Below are 26,361 nucleotides of genomic sequence, written 5' to 3'. Positions count from 1 at the left end.
CCTGTTGAGAGACCTGTCTACCATTTGGAAAACTGTTAAAGGCATGAAGTGCCTGTAAGAGAGGGAAGAATCTGAGGCTGCTGCAAGTGCTGAGCCAGTGCTGAGGAACTCTGGAAAGAGTCAGTGGTGTTGGAGGCCTGTGGGAAGTGCCCTTGCCAGATATTCTGTGGGAGCTGGTTTGCATTCTTGCAATTTATGTTACTCTTGTAACTGAGAAATAGACTTATTCCTTATCTCAGAGAGCACCTAGAGCTCTTCTGAAAAGTGTGTACTGAGTTAAGACAGCTGTGAAATCTGCTTGGAGGTGATTTTTCTAAACAGCTCAAAACAAAAAAAGGAGAAATGTAATGCACTGCTGCCACAGACCATGATCTTGGACAGTTTTATTTTCTGGGTGGCAGCTGTCTGCTGCCATTTTACAGTACAAATATGGGGGTTTTTTTCTGCTTTGTCTTTGAATCTCTCCTGCCCGTCTTTGTTTCAGTTGTTTAAAATTATAAATTTATAAAGTATATAAAGTATTAGTTTCATTTCTTTGTAGTATTATTCCTGTGCTGCCTAACTCTGATCTCTTACATAGGACACTTTCTTGTTATGCCTCCACTGATTTAGGAACCTTGCTGCTTGAATCCCCTTGTCAGACACAGGATAGGAGATGCTTCACCCCACTGTTTCTACTAACCACAGTTGGTTCTTACTGCAGTTACAGGGTTTTTTTAAGTTGCTTGTGTGTTACTTGACAAATGCAACAGTATTTCACTGTGATCCATGAAGTAGGAAGATTAAAAGGAAAAAATGTTCCAAAATGTGATCATGTAATTGTTTTACATTTGGCTGAGTCAGAGGATTTCTGTAGGCACTTGACAGACTTCTCTCTGGTAGAATGTGAAAATGCAGAGGTGGAATTATGGTTCTTAGAGCTGCCACCTTCTTCCCATCCTGTTCCTCTTTTTCCAGGCACAGAACATCTCAATTTCTTTTTTTTTAAAAATCTTTTACAGATAAATACTACTGTGTAATTTCTCATACACACTTTTAGAGATAATGTATTTTATCTATAGCAATTGGTTAGAATAACAGATCATGCTTCTTCTGTGTTCTTAAGTAGCCTTATTAAAAAAATAGTGGATTTTCTTTTCCTTGCACAGTAATCAGTCAAGCACTTTCCCATCTAACAGTGCCCTAGTCATATGTCATTATTTCCCTACCAGTGCTTGTGTACAATACAAGGCTAGGAGATCGTATTGTTGACACCAGAAAAAGCACATTGGTTTCAAGGACAAGAGCAACAGCACTGCTGAAACACTTCTTTGCTCTTTTAATCTTTTTGTTGTTGTTATTTTTAAATCTTCTGTAGTTCTTTGGTACGAGAGCTGTGCTGCTTGCCTCTTTAAACCCAAAAACCCCTCCGTACCCTCTCAGGATAGGTATAACTTAAGAAAACATAGGAGTTATTTGGGTTTATATTTGCAGGCTTCTTGCCTTTTGCCAACAGCAGAATGCAGTCACTGTTACTTGCAGGCTGCAACTGGGCAGGCCAAATAGTTGGGAATAGCTTAAGCCATGTGAATATCCAGCATCAGAGAGCTGCATTTGCAGATAGCTCCGTGGCAGGATGGCTGCCCAGTGGATAGAAATTCTGAACTATTGATGTTACTTTGTAATTAATTTGAAAGGCTAATACTGAAGTTAGCTTAATGACAGCGGGGGAAGTCGTATTTAAATCATCCAGCAGGATTAGACAGGGGGTTTTGTGTAGTAGGAAAACACTGTTTCTATTCTAAGGCTTGTTCTTGGAGATAAACAAGCTGAATGCAAACCAGCTGGAATGTTTGTGTATCTATGGCTACATTTAAAGTTCCTTTTAAAACTGAAGAAGATAGGATATGGAATAAAATCTTCTTCTTCCCAAAGCTTATCATTAATTCATCACTTCTTTGCAGTCAGGCTGTGATTAAAGCTGCAAACCCATACGTAGATCTGTAGGCAGAAGCTGGTGTCCAGGCAGAATAGGAGAGTGTTGCTGGTGATGTTCATTGGTGTTTCAGTCCAAATAAACTTTTGGCAAAAACTGTGGCCTGTGTAAGCTGTTCTCCTCTGTTTTGGTTTAAGGCTCCTCCTTTGTAGGTCTGCTGTGAGGCAGTGACAGGTAGGTCCATGCAATAACCTTTTCCACCAGCTCAGCTTGATATGAAAATTAAAAATCAAAAGCCTAAGTTGCAGAATTGCAAGTGATGTTAGCAAAACCTTTGCTGGGTTCCTGTTGGGTTGTGGGGCTCTTTGCAGACCCCAAACTCTGCAACTTGGTCCCCAACCAAAGTTAATCACAAATGTCAGGAATTGAATTTCTTGGCCCTTTTTCTTCTGCTGTTTGAAGTCTGAATGGAGGCTGGCTAAAGGATAGAATCAAAGCCATAGCCTTGGGAAGTGCACAGTTAAGCTTAACTCTAGAGTGTTTAGAATAAATGTTATTCTTGTGGTTTTCATCTGCCCTCTGTGACATCGTATACAGCTTCAGAAACCTCAGCACCTGAGCCTGTCCATTCAAGTGTCTTTTCCAGTTCCACAGTGTCTGTAGTTTTATGAACATGAAAGGAGAAGGCATACATACCCCACACCCTAATGAAGGTTACTTACTGACTTTTTGCCTTCCTCCTATTCCCTCCCCTTTCCTGGCTGGAAGTGGATATTGTTGCAGTATCATGAAAAGGCATCTTATGTCTCCAGCTTGTGCTATATTTATAGCCCGACTGAAGGTAGGAATTGCCCTGGTTGTGTGTGTGTTTTATACCCTTTCCAGCCTGGCAGCTGGAAAGCAGTCAGGGTGTTTCAGCAGCTGTATTGGAACACACATCTGGTGTTGCCTTCCCTTTTATAGGATTTCAAAAACCCTTAGAGATGACTCTGTAGTTACAGATGAGGAGGGTGAGATGCTGGCCCAGCAGTGTGAACTGCTCTAGCCACAAGTGCTAAATAAAAAGATCTCTTAGTGTGTTGCACAGGACATTTAACACTGCTCCTGAGCTCTAGGAGGACATGAGTTGTTTTTACATTGAACTGAGGCTTTGGTCGTACACTGCAAAGGCTAAAGGAAGCCGATCCTTTTCATTTTCTGCATAGTTATTTCAGTCACACTGTTGGGTTGGCTGCTATACAGCATGCTTTATAGACATTTAAACACTCCTTTAAAAAATGTTTATCTGAGAGATACCAGATGCCTTGGGTTTCATCCAAGGCTTCCATAGAAAGCCCTGAGCACAGAGAAAAGAAATTATTTCTGACGTGCTTCTTAGCTGATTACAGTACTGCTTCTGTATTCAAACTGGTGTTCCTGGTGACCCTGGTATAGGTAGCAGAAAGTGACTTAGCATGCATTAAGGCTCAATTTGCTCATTTCCATATGACTTGTCGAATGACCTACTTTGGGTTCAGCTCTCTTTGTTGTTTCAGCAAAATGTGCTGGGTGTGCAGGTCTGGGTTTTCATTATGATGCCACTCAGCTAGTACTGGGTTTTGTGGTTTCTGTTCTCAAGCAAGTTTTCATTTCTTTAATTTAAATTCATTTACTTAAAAGTATTTGTGAAAAAAATTTTAATTTTCTTGTTCTTTTTCAGATTATCAGAGGCTGATGACAGTGGCAGAGACCATCACAGCACTAATGTTTCCATTTCAGTGGCAGCATGTGTATGTTCCTATCCTTCCAGCATCCCTCCTTCATTTTCTAGATGCTCCTGTCCCTTACCTCATGGGCTTGCACTCTAATGGACTGGATGATAGGTCTAAGCTGGAACTTCCTCAAGAGGTGAGAGGAGCTTGTCTTGATTGATTAAATGTTGTCCATGACTGTGAGGGAAGTAAGAAATGAGCCAAAACACAAGTACAAATTCTAACAGCCATTGTCAAGTTCTTGCTGGCTCTGGTTTGGGATAGGTCTTTATTTCTTGGAGATGCTGACAAAAATCCGGTGAAATAGATAGACCCCTGCTCTTGAAATTGTATGCTCTGATAGAATTCAACTGTAATTTTACAGGAATTGATGCACTGGAGTTACAGAAGGAACATTTTTGTGCTGCAAAAATTAGCCTCCTAATGCTAGGAAGTGCAAGGAAGTGCAGTGTGAATTCCCCAGCTGTGGCCAAAAGGTTGTGGTGGTGAGTGAGCAGAACTCGACTGACGTCAGCACTCTTCTGGTTCCTGGCTCTGTGGGATTAGGCTGGGTTTCCCTGCACTGGATTTCTCCCTTGAGGTTGGCTTGCATGGACCCAGCCTGCCACAGGTGTCTGCACAAAACCATTTCAGATTTTCTCCTAGCACGCCTGCTTCAGTCTGCAGCAAAACGTCAGCGTGTTCTTGAGTAAACTTCTCCTTGCTGGGGTAGTGCTGAGGGGCCCTGGGAGCAGCAGCCCCTGTGTAAAGGAGAAGGAAATGGTCTGTAAAGGTTCTGCAACTCATACATGGGGCTGGGACTATGTCTAGACTGCTTAGAGGTTGTTTTTATTTATTTTGTCCCCCTGTTCACTTCACAAACACCCCTTGTAGGGATGCGCCAAGAGAGTTTAAGAGCTGGTTGTGAGGATCAGGGGACCAAAGGTGCCTAAGGTGAGCACTGCCCAAGGCAGCAGAGGAAATGTCTGGCCCCTGCTTACTTGTAGGTGTAACTTTGCAGGGGAGGAACTGTGTAAATCATGGGAAACACCCTACTTACTGGCCCTGGTAGAATTCTCTAACCTCTGCCTTTTTCTCTGACTGTGGGTTTTCTTCTATTACCATTTGCATTTCTGGGAAAGCAGAAGCGTGGCAGGCACAGGGTTTTGTGGTGGTGGTTTTTGTTTTCATTATCAGGCAGTGCTGCAGCATAGCTTGACACAAAAAACCCTTCCTTTTTAAAAAAGCTGCGTGAAATTAAAGACAAGATATTTTTGTGAACCTCCAGTCTGGTCTCCATGCCAACATTGCTCTTTTTCTCAAATCCATATGCTGGTAGTTTTCATTTGTTTTTCCTGGCAAGTTCAAAGTAAAACTTTTTTTTTTTTTCAAACTGTGTTATTTTTTTTCTATGAAAACTAAACTGTTTAATATCTTGATTTCTTTATTGTCTCCCTCTTTTTTTTTTTTCCCCCCACTGGCATAATTAATAACAGAGTATTGTATGTTCTTGCCATGAAAACAACAGTCTATTGCTTTGGTTTACTATTTTTTCAGAATTTTGGCTGTACTGACAGGCCTAATTAATATGGTTAGTACACTTTTTAGAGAGAATAGCTGATGAAATAAAATGCATGTGTGGATATGCATGTTAATATGCACCATGGATGTTTTCACTGTTACCACAAGCTTCTCTGGCAAGTTCAAAGTAAAACTTTTTTTTTTTTCAAACTGTGTTATTTTTTTTCTATGAAAACTAAACTGTTTAATATCTTGATTTCTTTATTGTCTCCCTCTTTTTTTTTTTTCCCCCCACTGGCATAATTAATAACAGAGTATTGTATGTTCTTGCCATGAAAACAACAGTCTATTGCTTTGGTTTACTATTTTTTCAGAATTTTGGCTGTACTGACAGGCCTAATTAATATGGTTAGTACACTTTTTAGAGAGAATAGCTGATGAAATAAAATGCATGTGTGGATATGCATGTTAATATGCACCATGGATGTTTTCACTGTTACCACAAGCTTCTGAAAGACTGTCCTCCTTTTGTAAAGAACTTCCTCATTTTAAAATTGCTGTAATACGTCCAAATAAATGAACCTATTTTAATTTCAAATAGATTCTTCAATTATTTAAAAGGTAAATAGTTTTTGAAGAGATTTATCAGCTTATTTTGGAGATTTAAAGTAAGGCAGTTGATCTATTTTTAGATGTTTGAAATGAAATCCAAGTACTATTAAAAAGTAATCTGACACCTCAATTTGCATTTTGTTTTACAGGTAGCCTTTTATGAGGGTGGAGGAGTAGATTTTTGATAGTATCTTACAGAGATAAGAATTGTCTGGGAGGGGAGGACAGACAGGACAGAAAGCAGCAGCAATGTGCCCATGTGGTGGAATTTGCTGCAAGACTTCCTTGTCCTGAAGCTTCAGCTTTTCTCTTACTTATTTGAAGAGTGAGCTTTTAAAACTTTGTACAGGTTGAGTTTGACTTAGTCGGAGAAATCCCCTTGGTTCTGGGTAAGGTTTCTGGTGAGCTGTTGAAGTCCTTTGCATTGCAGGCTGGAGATGTAGCTATGGCACAGAAACAGACTGGAGTCAACAGTCTCTTAGTGAATAACTATAAAGTTATCCTATACCAATAGATTTGTTTATTCAAGAGGTTAAGTAGACTGGGAAGAACAGGAGCTCACTATTGAGGTTTTCATGGTAGGGAGTTTGCTTAAAAAAACCCAGCTAACCAAAAAAGAAACCCAAGCAAACCCCCATAGAAGAACAAACAAAAACTGCCAAGGAATGTGAATAATGTGCTATTGTAGAACAGTAGAAGAGGGCATATAGATTCCATTATTTGTACTTCAATAAGGACAAATTTATCATCGGTATCAGAGGGGATATTAACATTGCTTATCTCTAAAGTTTGGAATGTATATCAATCTTTATGAACTCATCAGGGTTATATGAGGAACTCCTGTAGGCTCCTGATATCAGAATTTTCCTCACTTATCACAAAGGGTGTACAAAGAGCTGATCTGTGTGGTAATTTATTCTGAGTTCTGCCAAAAAATTTTTTTCTTTGTATTGAAACTGCCTAAGCTGCATTTCTGTTCCTAATCTATTTACATGGATGTGTGGGACAGCTGCTGTTAAAGAAAGCAATATCTGATTTAGGCAGGGGCCAAAGAGGTGAGCTTTGAGAGAAAATCTAGTTAGTGCTTCTCAGTTGAAGGGCATTGTGGAAGAAAAGAATACTGCTGTCTAGCACAGCATGGATACCTCAGTATAGACTTCTTCATTGTGCTTTTATAATGAAGTTTGAAAAAGACTAATTTGTCTTGCTCAAAGTGTTTTAGGCTAATACTATTAGGCTAATAATGTGAAAATACAGTCTGTCCCAACTCAGTTAGGTTTGGTTTGGTGTAAGTCTTGCACACATAAGGCTTGTTTTGGTGGCAGCCTCCCATATTTGGGTCACATCTGGTGCTTCCAGGGAATGCTTTTACCATATGAGCATGGAAACCCAGCTGTAGCCTAGAAATTCATGCTTGTGGCAGATGATTATTAAAATCTTCAACAAAAAAGTTGTGTTAGTACAAAATTCAATTTTAGGTTATCCCTTGGGAACATCAGAAAACAGTTCCTGATGGAGAATTCATTGAAGACCACAAATGCCCTGAAGACCTGACTCTCTGTAGCCCAGTAAAAGTAGGAAATGCTGAGGTTTGGTGTGGAGTTGAGCTTCTTGTGCATGTCAGCAGTAGAGTGCTTGTTCTCATAGGTGTTGCTGCTTTGCTGAGGGCTCTGTGTGTGCATGAGCATCCTTGTGGTTTCCCTGGCAGCTGCATCAGAGGCTTGTGAGGAACCCAGAAAAGAAGGGGAGGGCATTGGAGAAGCCGTGCTAGGATAAGGTGCTACAGGTGTCAGAGGGGAAGAGAAGGACAGGTAGCTGTTCCAGGTGTTGCTGGCAAAAGTGTGGTTTGTTTATCAGTGAAACTGATCAGTAGAAGTGGTTTTAGCAGCTTATTCGCAGATCACGAACCTAGCAAGTACTAAAGTAAGATTGGTTTTTTTGATGTGTCTTCGCATTTCCTTCTAAACGAACTTCTGCAGTGCTATAGAAATACAGTTTAAATGAGCAAGTTAATCCAGACCATTTCATGCTGCAGGATTTGCATGTGTATCTTGCCCCTCTAATTTAGGAGAATGGTAGAAATTGAAATTATTTTCAGCGGAAATAAGCAATGCTGAGTTTCCAGCACTGGTGAAATCAAACAAAGTAGTATCTCGTTAAAAAGCCTGTTTTTAATGAAGTGGTCCCAAGGGTCTTGGGCAATAGCTTTTCCTTTTTAGAAGAGTTTAAAGACTTTAAAACCTAAAATGCATTTTCTCTGCTAGTATAAAACAGATTATATATATTCTCAGTGTTTTTATTTCAACTGTTAAAAGGATATGATTCAATGCTAAACCTGAACAAATTCTGTGGGTTTTTATTTTTGTATGTTGTTTCAGAAGATAGGAAAGGTCTCCTGAGAAGCTTTTTTTCATCCTGATGCTAACACGTTAGACCAAGATAATTATTTAAAGATAATCACTGCTTTGTATGCATTCTCAGGCTACCTGCTGGTAGTCTGATCTTTGATAGTACTGCAAATTTATTGACAGACCTCAGTTTTATATTTTCTTGTACTCCAGTGTGAACAGCTACCTGGGGGGCTCCTGAAAGCTGCAATGGCTTTGAGCTGTAAGCTGTTCTCAGTCACAAATTCTGGGTTGGCATGAAGCACAGCAGTGCTGAGAATAAGTGCCAAAGGTCACCATATGCTTGCAGGAGTGGCACAAGAGCATCCTTCAGAATTCAGGACCACTGTAGACACACTTCCCACAAGTCAGCCATGTGTGTCTAAAGCTGTGCATCCGTGTTCTCTGTGTGTTGTGTGAAGTGGGCGGTCATTTGCAAGGTTGGGCCAAATGCACAAAGACTGTACAGGTTGTAGATGAATAGGGTTTAGTCTTTCAGTGCCATATTCAAGCAGAACCTAAATCATTTCCTTCTGTGCTTTTGAACAGAGCTGAAAGGAAGGATATGGGCTTGATGCAGGCCCTGCTAGATCTGTGTGGGGTTTGGCTCTTATTGTCCTTGAGGTCAAACTGAACAATTGCAATTGTCCTTCAGCTTTGGAATGGGTGGGTGTAGTCCAGACCCCACTAACCCCATGGAAAGTGGTGCTGTTGGCTTCAAGGAACCAGGCACTGGCAGCAGATAGATGCACACTTATTTGCTTAGATCCATATTTCTGAGGTTTGTAAGACTTTCACCTGGACACCCTGTTACTTGGTATGATAAAAGTTTATGGGAAGGACAGGTTTTAAAATTAGGATGTGACATCCTTGTTCCATAGTGTAGTGTCTCAGGAGAACATTTTATTGTAGATGATGTAATGTGTCCTCTCTTGTGACAATCTGCTATTGAAGTGAAGTGGTGTGTAATTGTTTTGGGGTTTTCTTTTGATCAGAAGACTGATATCTGAGCAACAACTAAAAGAATATTTGACTGTTCTAGAGACCTAAAGTACCAAGCAACTAACTTAAGGATGCTCTTTCAGTTATATCCCTTACACATGTTGCCAAGTATCTTGTCTTTATGTCATTTTAGTGTTGTGTTCGTAAAATAATACTCTGTGTATCCACATACAGAACTGTCAGCTGTTCACAGCCCACTCAACTGTGCTGCCTCCAGAGACAAAATAACTAAACCCTTGTGGCCAAAGAACTCCTTTATTTTTCTGCTTTATTCTCCTCTATTTTACTTGCCCAGTTCCTAGCATGCAAAATGCTTTGGATGACCATGATTTCATAAATAATAAGTGCATTGTAATTTTTCTTAGTTTTTAAGGAGGGGACCCCTCTATCCTTGCTGGTATTCCATTCTGTTGGATCTATAGTGTAGCAACATAGTGATATTTACTGTTCTGATGTCTGCTCCTGGTGGTCTATTTATTTCAGATTTCATTTTTACAGAAAAATGTTGTTTTGGTACCTCTGGAAGGGCTTGTGCAGTGAGATGTTTTTGCCATTGCCAGGGAAACAGGTTCCCATGTTTCCCTGATGAACATGGCCTTTTCAGAAGTGTGTATGCAGTTCTTGAGGATGACCTCAGCTTCCCTGAGTTAAGAGAGGCTAAAGTTGTGTATGGAAGCTTTGCTTATGCTGCTCTGGGTAGTCCTCTTATTTTATGTGTTGTTAACCAGGCACTAGATAACTACAAAGTGTCCCTGAAAATATTCTTTACACTCTAAATAGAGTATTGCTGCACACTGACTTTAATGTTTCCATACAGGCCAGTTTCTGGGAGATGTAATAACAAGTTGCACGATTAGTAGCTCAGAGTGTTTAAATTGTGTGTATTGCTCTTAGAGAGGAACCCTGCAGAAGGGAAATTCACCTATTGGAAGAATTAACCAGGTGTTAGCCCAGATATTTATACGCAATTTTAGCAAGCATTAAATTTGGCTTTTTCTTCCATTGGCAAGAAGTTTCATTTCAGTGGGAAGATGAGAATTTCTGCATTGGTGAGGTTAATGTTTGATTCCTTTTTGGCCAAGTGCTTTGTGGGTACAACCAAGCTTATTAACCAAGAGTGATGTTTTTTGCAGAATCTGATCCAAAAAGGAAGGAAAGTTGAATGGCATCAATTAAAGAAAGTTGTAAAAGGAAGTAATACAATTAAACTGTTTGAAGAGTTTCTTATTGAGTCTGTCTTGCCATTTTGCAGACTGCTTGAGGCAAATTCAATGCTTTTTGTTTCTCTCTCAGCACTGATTGGTAGGCATTGTGCTTGATTTCAAAGCTTTATTTCTCTCCTGTCTTGAAGTGCTTACAGTGTTTCTGACAAATACCAGCTGACTTGACTTCTGATTGTCACAGAGCCATGGGTATAGTGGGAGTCCTGAAGCTCCTGAATTCAGGTGCTTGCTTGAAGCAACGAGAATTGTTGTGCACACGATGCCCCTTTGAGTGCTTGTCTGAATGGGAACCAGGAGCACACAGAGTGCATTCCCAGCCCAGCCATGGCTGCCTTGCTTGGTGGGCACACACACCATCTGCTGCCTTGGAGCAGTGCTGATATTAGGGAAATTTCAGCAATCACACCTGCCCTGCATAAAAAGTAAAACTTTTTCTAAGGTGCACTAGAAACTGTTTGAGAATCAATGTGTTAATTCTCCTCATTGACCTTGGATTCTTTTGCAACACCTAGTTCAATTTGTGATTTAATTTCCAGTAACAAACCTATACAAGACATATTAAACTGTTTTATATGCATTCCTTTGAGCATAAGAAATCAATCCCCACATTAAAATGATATAACATTAGGAAATAGAGAACTGGAGTGAAGCTTGCCTTTGTAACTATGGGTAATGTAGCAGAGCATGAATTGGACTAGTACTATGCAAGCTAGTGCAGTATGTCCAGTAGAGTTCTGCTTTAAGAATTCTTTTTTCAATTTAAATGTTGAAGCTCAATAAGATATTTGTGTTTTAAGGACAATTGACACCCTAACTCTGTTTTGTAGAAACCTGTCACAAGTGCTAAATGTATGTTTTCACAACAGTTTACTTTAATGGGACAGGTCTTGACAGGCAGAGCTTATTCTAGTCTACCTGTAGTCAGTCCCCCAGCAAATTCCTACCAGAACTCCTTTATCCTTACTGTTTGTGGCTCTGATTTCTGGGATCATTCACCATTCATTCTGTGTGAGGTTGAACTCTTCTAATTCTTTCTTTCCAATTAGATTGTGGTGGTACTTCCATCCTTCTGCACTTACTGAATCATAGTAAATATACTGGAAATAACTGGAGATCTGTTAGTTCTCATAGACCTGATAAATATTTTTGCTGCAAAGCTGTAGTGTGACCTGAGTTCAGGTGTGGCTCCTAGAATAATGCAATGCATTTATGTTGAAAGTACCCCATAATCTGAGTGAATTTTGTATAGAGAAAGTTAAACAGAATAGTGACAGTCCATGTTAATTCTGCAGTGAGGAAAAACTGAAATGCTTCTAGAGAAGAGCAAAGTTACTTCTCTGTTCTTAACTTGCCAGGCGGATTTCACACATGATTTGGGTTCTTGCTGTGATGTGTGTAGTTATGTAATGTCTTGAAACCATTAGATACAGATTTTGTAATGCAGAAGCCAAAAGAGGAACCTTCCCCCTTGCCAAATGAAGAGTGAGGTAAACCTTGAAAGATGCAGAGCTTCTTTTGATCTTGCTGTGGAAGCCACATAGGTGGTTTTTCTTCTCTTTTTCTTTGCCCCAGCTTGGTCCTTTTTGGTTGTAAAGCAGTTGGAGGTTGGAACAGAGAAACAGAATGGAAACTAGTTAGTTTCATTTTTCCCCTTGGAAACGAACTTGTTCATTCAAAGAATTGCCTTAGTTGTCAGGTTGCTTACAAAAAAAGAGAAAACTTCGTTGCACTTTTGCAGTATCAGCGCACCTTTTAGATTGGAATTTGCTAAATCTTTTAGAGAAGTGGACTGATAATCTTAGCAACAGGCAGTCACCTGCTTACATAAAAACATGTCAAAAATAGAATTGCAGATATCCTGTAGTTAAAATTTAGCTGTACATGTATGACTAAAGTCACACATATGTACCTAATTTATGTTATAATCTATTTCGTACATAGCAAATATCTTTAAAATGAGTCTTCTTTCTCAGCTACCTCCTTAAAAGATCTGGAATTACAAGTCTTGTGTTGTATTCTTCAAAGCCAACCAACCAGTTCAGTTATATTTGGGGCAAGTCTGTCTTACAAAATAAGCAAACATATGCAAATGCATTTGAATCTTTAAATAAGCACAAATCCCAAAGATTAATAATGTGCTTAGTGATGTTGTAATGGTGTCCTGTTCTAAATTAAATCCCAGGCTAACCTGTGCTTTGTGGATGTAGACAACCATTTCATCGAGCTGCCAGAAGACCTACCCCAGTTTCCAAATAAACTTGAGTTCATTCAGGAAATTTCAGAGATATTGATGGCTTTTGGAATTCCACCTGAGGGAAACCTGCACTGCAGTGAAAGTGCCTCCAAGATGAAGAGCCTCAGAGCATGTGACCTGGTTTCTGATAAAAGAAATGGGAACATAGCAGGATCACCTCTGAATTCCTATGAGCTGCTAAAGGAAAATGAGACTATTGCAAGACTCCAAGCACTTGTTAAAAGAACAGGTGTGAGTCTAGAAAAGGTAAGATATGAAATGATCTGCACTCTCTCTGGTCCTGCAGTGGCAGATGGTCTCAAGTCATGGTCCAAAGATGCTGTTTGTCTGTCTTCACTAGGAAGAACTTTCTGTCAGCCTGTTCACAAAGCTTGTGAACACCTGTAGAGACAAGGACAAGCTTAGGGAAGAGAGGGAATGGGATTTAACCCTGCAGCATCTAGGAAAACCTTTGCTATTTTCCAAGTGTTTCTTTGCCAAGATAATGTATTTAAAAATAGCACTTCGCCTTGTTTGTTTTTGGTTTTAAGATCTACTCTAAATTGGCACCACTTTTTAATGACTTATGCGGCTAAAATTGACATCTAGATAGTCCTGAAGTTTCCATCCAGTCTTGGGTTCTATAGATATCTTTTTCATTCTATGTAGAATTTATATATAATTTTGCTCCTATGTAATATATTTGCCATAGGGATACTGTGATGCTTTTTTCTGGTTAGCGCTGTACAGTGCACGAGTGTCTCATTCCCAGCAAGTGGACATGCACAGCTCATGGTGACCCTGATTTGGATTTTTGAGTGGTAAGAATTGTGAAACAAAAACTAAATTGTGGCCCTTTGTGCATAAAATATACTACCTGAAAGACCCCTGTGGGTTTTTTGAGCCTTTGTGGAATGAAGGCTGTCAATGTTGGTGATTTTTTTTTTTTCTCCCCCTATGAATTGAATATCTCAATCTTACTGCTTTTTTCATAAAATTTAGCCTACATCTTAACTGAAAATGCATTTTCTTTTCTTAAAGATTGCTCTGAGATGTGTAGTGGTGAATTGTGAGTTACACTGCTAAGGGCTTAGGCTACAGGGAATTGACTACTAGACATGCACAGCTTCTTGTTACTGTGCATTTCTGTCTTCATTTGAAAGCTGCTCTGTATTTAACAGTACTAAACCTGGACTTGTTTGACACCAGGTATGGATTTGCCTAATATGCAAGTTTTTAGGGGTAGTAAGATCCTCTAAAAAGCCTATGCAGGTGATTGAAGGGTAAAAGAAAGTAAATTAAGTCTGTGACATGCATGGGCATATATGTGGTTGTTATTTACCCTTTTAAAATTTAAAACATCTCCAGTGCAAACAGCACTGAAGTAAGTTTTGGTTTATTATGAAAACTAAAATTCTCTAGGCAAAGGTTTCTGTCTAGATTTTTTTTTGATTTTGCTGTTTTATTGCAATGGTTGAAACAGGAAATATTTTTTCCCTATTGAAATGTTGACTTGAAGAGTAGCAGCTGAATGGCAGATTAAAATCTTGTATGCCTGGAATACCTGACAAAGCATCAATACAAATTATTTGTGTTTTCCCTTCCTTTTTCAGCTGGAGGTGCGAGAGGAGACCAGTAGCAAAAAAGATCTTAAAATTCAGTGTGATGAAGAAGAATTCAAGATTTACCAGCTGAACATTCAGATTCGGGAAGTTTTTGCCAACCGCTTCACACAAATGTTTGCAGATTATGAAGTGTTTGTCATTCAGCCCAGTCAGGACAAGGAATCCTGGTTTACAAACAGAGAGCAGATGCAAAACTTTGATAAAGTAAGTTGTAATAAGATAGGTCAACATAAGAGGTGAAACAGTGTTCAAACATGAGGCTTTGTATAGTGGGCCATCAAATGGAAAACAGTGCTGTCAAAATGGTAATTTCTTCCTTAAATTTCAGTGTTCCCAAAAAAAGTCATGTCTTAGATATTATGTAGAAAAATATATACAAATACAAACTTGGAGAGATAAAGATACTCTTTTAAGGATCCTGTAGAAAAATACAGCTTGCTCGAGAAAAATAGCTTAGAAAGCCTCACTTTAGGGCTAACCTCTACAGAAAGGTTAAATATTACTGGTGGAAACTGCCTTTTAACCAGAGGAATTGCCAAAAATGTTAATGAATGAAGTCGTGACCCCAAATAATGCTTATGTACATGTGTACCAAATGTATTCCTAGCTCTTTTGTAGAGAAACATAGTATTTTGCACTGTTTTCTTTGCTGGAGATGAGGTATTTGTCTGTGGGAGAGTTCACATGGGTGAGGATGATGTTGCAGCACTGTCTGCTAAAACACTCATCTGATTCCCACCAAACTGTATGAAAAGATTCCCAACAACTTCACAAGCTGTGAGCCCAGCCAGAAGTACCAAATGTGCACACCTGCAGTACTGTTGGTGTGGTTTGCTGGGATTCTCTCGAAATTTGTAGCAGATGAAAGAAATGCCAAAATCACAGTGTACTAATTATTGTGCTATATACTAAGTGATTGTCCCGATGCTGAAAATTTCATATAGACTGCCTGTTTTGGGGATGGAATTGATGTGCATATTAAAACCAGGCTTTAAGTGGCACCAAAGCACTCTCATATGTCCTTGATCAGAAAAATTGGTGCTTCTGGTGGATGTGTCTCTCTCTCTCTTTGCAGACCCCCAAAGACTTTATCTCTTCTTGTGTCTTAGGCTTCTTTCTTGTCCGATCAGCCTGAACCTTACTTGCCTTTCCTCTCGAGATTCCTGGAGACCCAAATGTTTGCATCCTTTATTGACAACAAGATTATGTGCCATGATGAAGATGACAAAGACCCTGTTTTGAGAGTTTTTGATTCTAGGGTGGATAAAATTAGGCTGCTGAATGTCAGGACTCCGACTCTGCGCACATCTATGTATCAAAAGTGCACAACCATTGATGAGGCTGGTAAGAGCCACGAGGCACTTGCTTGACAATTAGTGCAACTGGTCAGTGCTGTTTGCTGTAAACATTACATTAAGTAATGATTCATGCATTGAAACCTCAAAAAAAAAAAAAAGATCAAAATAGCAGAGCTGTAGAGCTTAAGTTGGGGACTAAATGTTTGCTATGAAGTTGAGATGTGAAATGAAATTAATGTAAAGTACAACTCAGCGTGTTCCTGCACTCTCTGTGTGTGAAAGATGTTTGAGCTTAGGAAGATAAACATTTTTCTCCTTTTGGTGGCATTCTTTGATCAGTAAGAACCTTCCACCTCTTCCTTTAATTTGACATCTGCTTTTAATTGAAGATACGTGATTATAGGTATGTCTGATTAAAACACCTTTAAAAATATTAACTTACTATTTCAGAGAAATCTATTGAATTAAGGCTGGCAAAAATAGATCACACTGCAGTTCACCCACACTTGCTGGACATGAAAATTGGACAAGGGAAATATGAGCTTGGATTTTTTCCTAAGCTTCAGTCTGACGTTTTATCCACTGGCCCAGCAAGCAACAAGTGAGTAAGCTAAGACAACAGGTGCTGAATCTTGGCAAGATCTACAGAATGGCACTAAGGCAGAGATATTAGAAAACAAAGTCAGTTTTGGGTTTGTTTTTTTCAAGTGGGAGCAGATCAGATGATGTGGGTGAGATGTGTGGGGTGGGGTTGTTGCTATGTCTGGGGTTTTTTTTCAAGTCTAGGCTTCTTGAAGCAAATTTACTTAAGACAGCCATCTTCTGTTTGAGATGATAGTTGATGTGTTTTGAGTTACTTATAATTATTGTCAATATAAAAGCAGATCCCCTTATTTGATCTCATGTAGGAGCTAGCAAATATTTTAGGGTATTTTCTTATAAAAACTTTGAAGGAGGAGAGGCAAGGCTTAAATTGTCCCTGGAATTGTAAAAAAAAAAAAAAAAGGAAAAATAAAAACCAAGTGTATGTGATCTAATACTCTAAAATATTTTGGTTGCCCGATACTGGATTCTTCTCCAGAGATTCTTTGTGTGTATTTGCAGCTGCAGTTTGGCTGATGTAATTGATGTCGACATGTTCAGTATAGACTAAACTGGAAACCTCTTACTGCCTCTGACCTTCACCTGACTCCTGACATTTGGTTAATGATATTCCCCCATGTGTAGGTGGACAAAGAGGAACGCTCCTGCTCAGTGGAGGCGGAAGGACAGACAGAAGCAGCACACAGAGCACCTGCGTCTGGACAATGACCAGAGAGAGGTGAAAATTGCTCAGCTCTAGAGATCTGATTCTTTTTCTTTCCTAATGGCCTGAAAAACACTCTGCAACCTTTATGAAATATCTAGACAGTTACTTGCAGTTCATGTCTGCTCTCCCTTAAGTGTGTTTAATACAAATGAGGTAGCAGACCAAAAATACTTAGTTTTCTTATTATAAGAGTTATGTCATTTTTTTGCCCCCTCTCAGGACAAAATTATTTCATCCCACATACAGGAGAGTTCTCTGAAAATATAATCACATGATTTCAACTTGTTCTGGTTTTTTTTTTTTTTCTGTTAAAGGGGATGAGTGGGAAGAGGGGAATTAATAGTTTTCAGCCATCTATTTCCCATCTCTAAATAACTTAGTCATCCTGTGCTTCTTTTGTGTATTTGATGGAGGAAAGATACCCACCTCTAGAGAGGCATTAATTTCATCCTAAAATCAGGAGCACTGCCTTTTGGAGTTGCCTAAGTGTCTTCTGTAGACCATAAAAAAAGTCTTAAGGTGACAAACTGACAGACAGCCTCATTGCTAAGGTGAGAATGTGAAGCCCCTCCATACTGTCACGTTTGTGTCTGCCTGCTTTTACACAGCACAGTCTGATGCTGATTTACTCACCTTCTGAACTGAAACATCTCTCACCACTGCTCCTGCAGCTGACACAGTTATTCTTTGTGGTGAAGTGGTTTTGAAAGATCTGGGTGAACTAATTTCAGTACAGTTTCTGATTCGTATGGTACAGACTGCACACTGTTAACACCAGGTGTTGATTTATGGGTAATTCCAAGAACAGTGGCTCAAAATATTAGAGTTTTTTTGTTTATTTAGTAACCCCAAAGTTTTGCTTTTGTTTACGTGCACGTTGTTAATTGAAAACAATATTCTCTTGCCTTGTTAAATATCCTTAGAAAAGCTTAATTTTGAATTTTATAGTAGTAGTAGTCTTGTGTCTGTTCGGATAGTGTTGTGAAACACAAGTGTGTTTGTTCAGTTTGTTCTTTTATGGTAGTGATGAATTTAATTGCCTTCATAGTGTACTGATTTCTGGAATTTACTTATTGGTTTGTTAAAATTTTGTTGAATTATACTGTCATCTCTGTCATCCATAACCATGTAACAGAAAAATGTCTGCATAATAAAATACCTCTACGAGTAGTTTCTGGCTTTGACATGTTCCATATGCTCAGATAACTCTAAAGTGCTTTTTACTTAGAAGTAACAGAAATGAATAGTAGATTTCTAACCTCATTATTGTGCTAAACAACACAGTTGTTAAAGCATGTAAACTTCTGAGCTATCACTTAAGTAATTAGAAAGGCAAAACTCTACCTCTGGTCTCTGGGGTTTTTTGTTTGTTTTGTTTTTTAACTGATTCCTCACAAGCTCATTTCCTACAGGAGTTATTTTGTTGCAAAAGGCAAATAATTTCTGAGGAATAAATATTTTGAAATACATGCTCAGCTGGGGGCACCAAGTGCCTGTGGTAGTGGTGCTGGTGTTTTAGGGGTTTGTGCTATACCTTTTTGATGACATAATGGTGACTGAATGCTGACCCCTTCTCCTGGGTGAACCTCAGATTTCCACAGTAAATTTGAGAGTGGGGAGGGAGCTCTTCTGAGATGAACCCTGGGGTCAGGCTGGGCAGGAGGTGTCAAACTGCAGCGTTGGGAGTTTTAAACAAATGGAAGCTTTGTGGCAGCCAACAAAAATCTGTGCAGTTGAGACTTTTGACAATTGCAAACATTAGTGCCCAGTGGAGGGCAGAGTTTACACCAATCCACTGATTTAACACCATCTTTTCTTTTTTCCTTTCAGATTCATTACTTACGAATTTATTTTTATGTTGAATGCTTGGGAGTTCTGCATTGTATTATGTCTTCACTCTTTTCTTTTTCTGTTTTGCATGCTTGCTTTTATTACTTCATATGTGCTTACCACTTTCACTTTATATCTGCTTGGCTTTTTGCTACCACCTTATCCTGCCAGCACCTGGACTTTTCCATGTCAGAGCTTCAGTTGCAGTTATGTTTAGACTGGGACCAGCATGATTGGCCCTTCATGCCCTCTATAAAATCTGTGTCAGAGCATTATCTGGTATGTCCAATGCACAATATGACTGTAATCATAGTTCTGGATAAAGATGCATAATTAAATGTATATATCATAGCTCTTTAGTGCAAGGCCAGTGGAGAAGGTGGAGTTTTCCCTCTCTGTCATGTTTGACAAATCTATTCATTGACATCTCAGTTGGTCATTATTTCAGTGTAAGCTAGAGAGGTTTCCTGTTAATTTGAACTATGTACTAACCCTGAGTATTCCATCAGTGCCTGTAGAGGACTTTCTCTCTGTCACTAATTCTCAGTTAGCTGTGCCCCAATCAACCAGTGATCACCTGACTTCCAAAATACTTGTTATATCACTCTTGTCTCTGGGGTGAAAACAATGGCAACTCCTTGATGGCAGTAATAGGAGCAGAAGAGCTCTTTCGAGTAGAGTGGGTTCAGGAAATTATTTTCCTGAAAAATGCAGCTGGTTCACAGCTGAGAGATGTTGTTATAATTTGCATTTTGCAGCTGCTTCCTGAAAGAGCAAAGTTTGCTTGCAGTCCCCACATAGACCAGTCTGCCACTTGAATAGTCTTGGTCTGGGTAGTTTTTGCAAATTTTCATTTAAATGAAAAAATAAGAAGACAATTGTCAGTGGTGGAGGGAGTAGTTGAATCTCTATGCATCTAAATATCCTTGGCAGTTTGTGTTGTGTTTTTGTAATACAGCAACGTGTGTTCTCATACTGTATAGACTATATAAATGGGGATTTGACCTCTGGAGAAATAGTACTTCAAGTGTCTCAGCCCTAAATAATGCTGGATATAAAAAGTGGCTTTTTCTGAAAGAGGATGTGATCCTTTCCTCCTCACTCCAGTGGTGTGTGTTATAAACATAAGTTTACCCTTTTCTCTTGGCCAAGGAGTCTCACTTACACTTTTTTCTGTGTTTGTCCATTTTCTTCCCCAATCCAGAAGTACATCCAAGAAGCCAGGAATCTGGGCAGCACCATTCGGCAGCCCAAACTCTCTAACCTCTCTCCGTCAGTAATTGCACAAACAAACTGGAAGTTTGTCGAAGGCCTGTTGAAGGAATGCTTTTTTTTCCCCCCCCCCCACCCCCCCACTTTTCTACCATCTGTTTCTGCTTTATCCCTGTAAGGATTTTTGCATGGTGGTGAGAAATTAATGAAGAGAGAATGTATTCAGAAATTCTGCAAAGAGCAGAAACTTTATCAAGCAGATTTATGATAGAGATTGAATATTCTGAAGGGTCTTTACCATCCCGCTGCCCAAGTCTATTACAGCTCATTTCAGTTATAACTGAGACAGTACTACTATTCAACAGGAGTGAATAGTCCAAATAGAGGGTTGTGGTGAAAATACAACAGCTTTTCTCATAACTAAAGGAATTAATACATTTCTGAGGTGTAAGTTTTTAAGCACTGAACAAAGAAATTTGGCATTAATTTGTAGACATACTTCACCAGTATATGTTTGACAACATATTAATCTGAAATAAATGTTAATGTTTATAAAAATACAGCAAGGAGAATAATTATGAAATAGACACATTCTTGCCTGAAGTCAGTGGAGGTACTATAGCAATTATCTACAACTTTTTATAAAACTCTATTTCATATGTGCTTATACTTCTGATGTCACTTTATGGAACTGTCCAAATAATCCTCATCCCTTAACAGGGGTTCATTAGGTGGTGAAAATTCTTGAAGATAGACTTGGCTCTTTCACAGTGAGAAATTGCTGGAGTGAGGGGGAGAAGCAGCTAGGGACTAACTTGGACTTCATCTCAACCAAGACGGTGCAGAGGTGCTTAAGGGAGTATTACTCATTTGAAAGCGAGTCTAGAATAGGGACAAAGATGAAAAAATGTGTAAGAGATGAGTGGAACTGATTCCCTCACCATTTTTTCCTCCAGTTGGCTGTATGATGAATATAATAGGACTGGAAGACTGCACTTTAAGAGCTGGTGAAAGCTTTGTTGACCAGTATGAAATTGTGCACAATTTAGGAGATTGTGGCTCCTGGGGAAGCTCAAGAGGTGCACTCCAGAATGGGTTTGGTTTAATCTAAATGTCCTTCTGGCAGAACAGCATCTCCCAGGAATGACATACCCGTGCTACTTGGAAGCACTTGGGCTCATTCACCTCCCCTGGGAGGAGGTGGACAAAGTGCCCAGCTCTTGGGGAGGGCATCCAGCACTTACCAGGCTTCAAAACCACCCAAGACCTGTGTTTTCTTGGCCTTGCTGCTGGGCACCCAGCTTGTCAATGTGTCACCTGCTGTGCCCTTTGTTGGGATTACTCTGTGGAGGATGATGTACCCATTTGCAAACCCTTTTTGAGAAAACAGAAGATCAGCACTGGTGCTGTCCTGGCTTGAAAACCGGGGATAAAAGAACAGCAATTCTGCACTAGTGCCAGAAATATCAGCACAGCCAGTTATACTGCCAAATCTTTGTTATCATGTGCTTCCTTGTTGTTTAACAAGTGGAAGTGATCTTGGAAATTCCTGGGAGAGACTTAGTTCTCTTTTGCTTTGTCTTTTTTGAGACTAAGAGGATGTTGGTTGAGAAAATGGGTCGAGAAGCTGTGGAGCTTGGTCATGGTGAAGTGAATATCACAGGAGTGGAAGAGAACACTCTGATAGCCAGTCTGTGTGACCTCTTAGAAAGGATATGGAGCCACGGTCTGCAAGTCAAACAGGTGAGGAATAAATATTCCTGTACATTGCAGAGCACACTTTCCTGAAGTTGTGTTATGCTCTTCCTCTCTCTGCCTTCAGAGGACACCTTTAGTGTGTCTGTAGATGTGTTAAAATACTCGTGTGTCCCCCAGTCCTTTTTATGTCAGTTTGTGCCCCCCGTCTGTCTCCATGTTGTGGGATATGTGCAAGTGTACCTGTAGATGTGTTCCACAGATGGCTTCTTGGAAGACTCTCCATTTAACCTGGGGTTTTCATTTGGATTGGTGGGTTTTTTAAATAGGATGGTAAAAAATCGTTGCTGTGTTCTTAATATTTTTGTTAATGAAGTTGCATAGGCTACAAGGCAGCATATCCTAAAGGTGCTGTCAGTGGGAGGAGGGAATTGTTTTCCTGAAGAATAATTTAATACTTCAAAGTAAAAGTCTTGCTGTTTTGGTTCTTCCTGAGTGATGTAGTAGTACTTAAATTATGATTATGAGATCACTAGCTAGAGGTGTTGGGGTTTTGTATGAAATTAATAATTGTTTGTTGTGCTCTTCTATTTGGAGTCACTTGTGGGACAAGATGGAGTTTGGAGGGCCTTTACCAACTTTACTCCTCCCTTGTACAAAGGAGTAGCAAGGATGGAGAAGATTATAACTTCTTTTTTTTTTAAGAATATATGTTCATGATCCAGACAACTGTAATCCAGTATCTCTGTTCCCAGCACCCAAACACCAGTGTTTAAATCTGCTCTCCTTCAAACTATACAACAGTTTTCTATGTGAAGATTTATCATGTGATTCTCTCCCTTCCCTCTTGTATATCACTTAGGATAGAAGCTGTACTGCTTTCGTCTTAGAAGACAGAGCATCAGTATACTCTGCTTCAACCCAGATTTGGGCCTTTCAGACCACCAGACGGCCAACCCTTCATAAGGTTAATGCTTTGGATTGATTGCAGATGTTAGCAAACAGTGCTGAATGGTGGAATAAATAGAGTGCTGGAATAGAACAGAGGCCTGATGGAGGAAGTGCAGTGTATCTCATAGTATGATCCAGAGCTTAAGAAAATAAAGAATAAAAAAGCACCACCAGTTCTCTGTGTGCTCTGGCCTTTATGAAATATGCAAAAGCCTGCTGTTTCATACATCGATTTTATTTTACTTTTCAATAACGAGCCAGGGGAGACTCTTCTTTCTCAACTGACCATAGTAATGAGGATGGCTTTCCTTCCACCAATCCCTGCTTTTACCTCCTCCCTGCTGATGAACCCCAGTAGTCCTACATTAGCTACCTACTGATTTTTCCACGTGCAGAGGGAATCCATGCCTTCCGTTGTCCCGAGCAATGCAGGGGAGTTGTGATGTAGGATCTAATGACTGAAGTAGTCTGGACTTTCAGAAGGCCTTGGTTATTCCCTTGCCCATTCTCTGTCCCACTGCTTTCCTTAGGCTGTCTTCCTTCCCCTTATAGATCCAGCTTGCATCATCATTGCTATTTGGTGAAGTTAAAGGAGAGTTCCACGGTGGTGAAGGAGCGGGCAGACACTGCATGAGTTCTCACGTTCATCATGGTTGTTGACATCAGTTTGCTGCAGGATCCTTTGTTGCTGCTTTTCTGTGATCTGTTGCAGTTCTCCTTGCCATGGCAGCTGGTTGCTGAGCACTAGACTGTGTGTGCATGTGTGTGTTTATTGGGAGAAGGACAGTTTTGGATGTAACTCTTTGCTGGTTGATTTTTTCATGCTCTTTTTTATCTGTTTATCATAAGACTTGCAGTTTTGGCTTTCCATGTTGGATCTGTCAGGTACACACAAAACACAATGGATTTTCATATCCTCACCACTGAATGCATATTTTTAATAGATTTCTGTCAGCACAGATGTTACAGACACTCTAGGATTTATTCTTCTGGAGGCATGCCACTTCTGGAATAATCCCTCATGGTTAATAGTTCTTTATGTCAACTGTAGGGAACTATAGGATGGAAGTGCTTAGAGATTTTTAAATACAGTTTTTAAAAAAAATGAATGTAAAGATAAACCGTCATTACTGCACCTCTGGGAGGGCACTTAGATAATTTTAGATGAAATTGATAGTGCAGAATTGACAACTTGCTTTACAGTCATGGTTTCTTTCTGCAAAGCTGTAAATAAAAATATGGCCTTGTGATATGACAGCTTTTCTGAAATGCAGAGTTGCTAGATCTTTACTGGGATCAGGTTAATACAATAATTTAGGAAGATGGTAAGTAATACTTATTATCTGTAAGTAATTCCAGTTGCTGTGCTGGAGAGCCCCTGTTTGCTTACTGCTGCTTTTCTGCAGGTTTGCAATCTTTTGGTTTATTATGTGAAATATTTTATGGCGAATCCAAGAATCTTTATAGTTTCCCAGTGAAAGATTTTCTTGCTCTCTGCTTTAAGCCACCAGGGGTTTAAGAAAGCAACATAATGAGCAAGATGCACCTTTTAACATCATTAATGGATTTATCTTGACCTAAATACTACATCCCAAATTCTAACTTTTAAGTTGGCTTTACAATGTGTAGAACTGGGGTATTTTTGCTGATAAACTTTCACTGTCCTGCTTATGTTTTGGGATATCTTACTGTGTTTGTGATTGTCCAGGTGCTTTGCCTGATGAAATTGAGGGGAATCTTTTGAGATTCTAAAAATGGGCAGCTTTTATCTGTAGCCCTGAATTATCCTGAGGGGAGCAGGACTTGGCCTGGGTATGTCTTGCTCAGGCTGGCTCCATGTCTCTTGGCATTTCACTGCTGGAGAGGCAGGCAGGGAGAGACACACAGGACAGGTTACAGTCTCAGATTTCAAACTCCACTTGTACACAGTGTTTTACAAGCCTTGGAATGTTTTCTTGTCATGGTAATGAACTATGAGGAAAGAAGTTCCATTAACTTTTTCCTGTTACCAGAATCATTAGATCCCAATAGTCTGACTCTGGCTTTTCCTTCTCAGCCTCTTTACAGCTCCCAAGCACCTCCAACTTGTCTTATTTTTGGTTTTTACCATCGAGTTTATAGGGAGAAACATCTTTAAAGCAAGTTTTTGTCATGGCTGATACTTTCAATGATGATTTAAACTTTTTTATTCAGCTGGTAGTGATTTCCTTAACTAATATTTTTTAATTTTAGGGAAAGTCTGCTTTGTGGTCTCATCTGTTACATTACCTAGAAAACAGACAGAGAAGAACCACATCAGGCAGCTTCAGTACCTCAGGTAAGATTGGCATCTGCTGGAAGAAGATGATTAAAAGCAGTGAATAAGAGCTGCCTGCAGATTTACATCATGCAGAGTTTTTTTCCCTTGGAAATACCCTTCACTCAGTAGAACTGAATCAAGTGTTGTGGCTGCTACAAGTTTAATACGGGCCTGGTGTGTTGTCTCAATATATTTTATGAAAAATAAACTGGTTTGTATTGAGCCTACTTGTTTGGGTCTGGGACCTGACTACCATGGTAGTCAGGAACTGGAAACAGCTGATGCCTCAGAGATAGGCTTTAAAATGGATTGCTCTGGTCCATCATCCTCCATGTGACACACAGGCCCTGCATGACTGCCAGGGCAAATGATGTTATGGGTGGGGGTGGAAAACAAGTGTAAGCACATAAAATTGTGCTGTACACCCTGAGGTTTTACATTATGGCTTGAAAAACAACTGAACAGGAGGCTTATTGTTAAAAACATAAACTGAAGAAATATATTTTAATTTTTGTTACATCAAGTGTTGCAGTAGAAGTAATATTGCACATAAGATCTACTGATAATATGTTTCTAGGATTATTAATGTAATTTTTAAACAGTAATTCTTGTGTCAGGCGGGGGCATAGGATTGTAGAGAACAATAGGTTTGGGGGAGGCAGTGGGTGCCTTTTATTTTTTATTTGAAGCTGCTGTAAGCAAAGAGATGAGCATTAGTAACATGCACAAGATCCTGTAAGCAATCAAAACCATAGATTTGGAAATTTTAAGGTCTCCTGAATGCCACTTAGTTCATATAACTTCATTCTGGAGTGGAATTTGAAGGATAAGAGTAACAATATTGCTTGAAAACCTCAAAATGTATTTAAAAAGTAGTGGTGTTACAGGAGTGTGCAAAGTAATAGCTCAGTAAGCACAGGATGTGTGGTGTACTGAGTACAACCTATATAAAACTGTTTTCTGGTGTCAACAGTGGCAGTCAGTGTTACTACACAGCAAGAAAACAGGGTAGTGTTTAGAAAATAATGCTTGATTATTGTATGTCTTAAGCCATTTGATGTCGTACCAATTTCAGCTGAATCTAAGCTCATTAATGTGTTGGTGCTCAGTGTGTGCTGATCTGTATAACCATCTGTGTAGCATATTAGATTTTCATGTCATTTGGAGTGGAAATACAGTACAGTGTCTTCACAGAGTCACCAGTAATACAGGTGTGCAAATTGGTGTTAATTCACCTTCTTTTTTATATTGGTTTAAAAATCTTTAGATGGATTTCTGCTAACAAGAAACTGTTTTCTTCTGAATCTAGGAATACTTCTTGATTCAGAAAGGCGAAAGTCTGATACAAGTCCAGCCATGTCACCTCTTAGAATCTCTCTCATCCAGGATATGAGGTGAGTTTGAAGTGTCACACAACCCAGAAACCCCCTGAGATTTGCACACTTGTTTCTGTGTATGCTGTGCACCATGCAGAAAAGCTTGTGTTTCATGCAGCAGGAGGGGGCTGTGGGGAAGGAAC

General features: G+C 39.5%; 1 protein-coding gene across 1 annotated transcript in view; it reads left to right on the top strand.

Moving 5' to 3' along the window:
* The window catches only part of DENND5A (DENN domain containing 5A), a 62,504-nt gene that overhangs the window by 21,107 nt on the left and 15,036 nt on the right, over window positions 1-26,361 (top strand). The window contains exons 5-15 of the mRNA XM_008644872.2: window positions 3,615-3,802; window positions 12,573-12,890; window positions 14,237-14,452; window positions 15,358-15,592; window positions 15,997-16,147; window positions 16,774-16,867; window positions 19,890-20,011; window positions 21,478-21,640; window positions 22,455-22,559; window positions 24,776-24,860; window positions 26,152-26,236. Coding sequence (XP_008643094.2) covers window positions 3,615-3,802; window positions 12,573-12,890; window positions 14,237-14,452; window positions 15,358-15,592; window positions 15,997-16,147; window positions 16,774-16,867; window positions 19,890-20,011; window positions 21,478-21,640; window positions 22,455-22,559; window positions 24,776-24,860; window positions 26,152-26,236 — 1,762 coding nt within the window. The remainder of the gene's footprint in view (window positions 1-3,614; window positions 3,803-12,572; window positions 12,891-14,236; window positions 14,453-15,357; window positions 15,593-15,996; window positions 16,148-16,773; window positions 16,868-19,889; window positions 20,012-21,477; window positions 21,641-22,454; window positions 22,560-24,775; window positions 24,861-26,151; window positions 26,237-26,361) is intronic.

This window comes from Corvus brachyrhynchos, unplaced genomic scaffold (genome assembly GCF_000691975.1).
Source record: "Corvus brachyrhynchos isolate BGI_N302 unplaced genomic scaffold, ASM69197v1 scaffold542, whole genome shotgun sequence".
In the NCBI taxonomy this organism is placed as follows: Eukaryota; Metazoa; Chordata; class Aves; order Passeriformes; family Corvidae; genus Corvus; species Corvus brachyrhynchos.
Note: the sequence above shows the minus strand (reverse complement) of the source record. Positions and strands in the feature narration are given on the sequence as shown.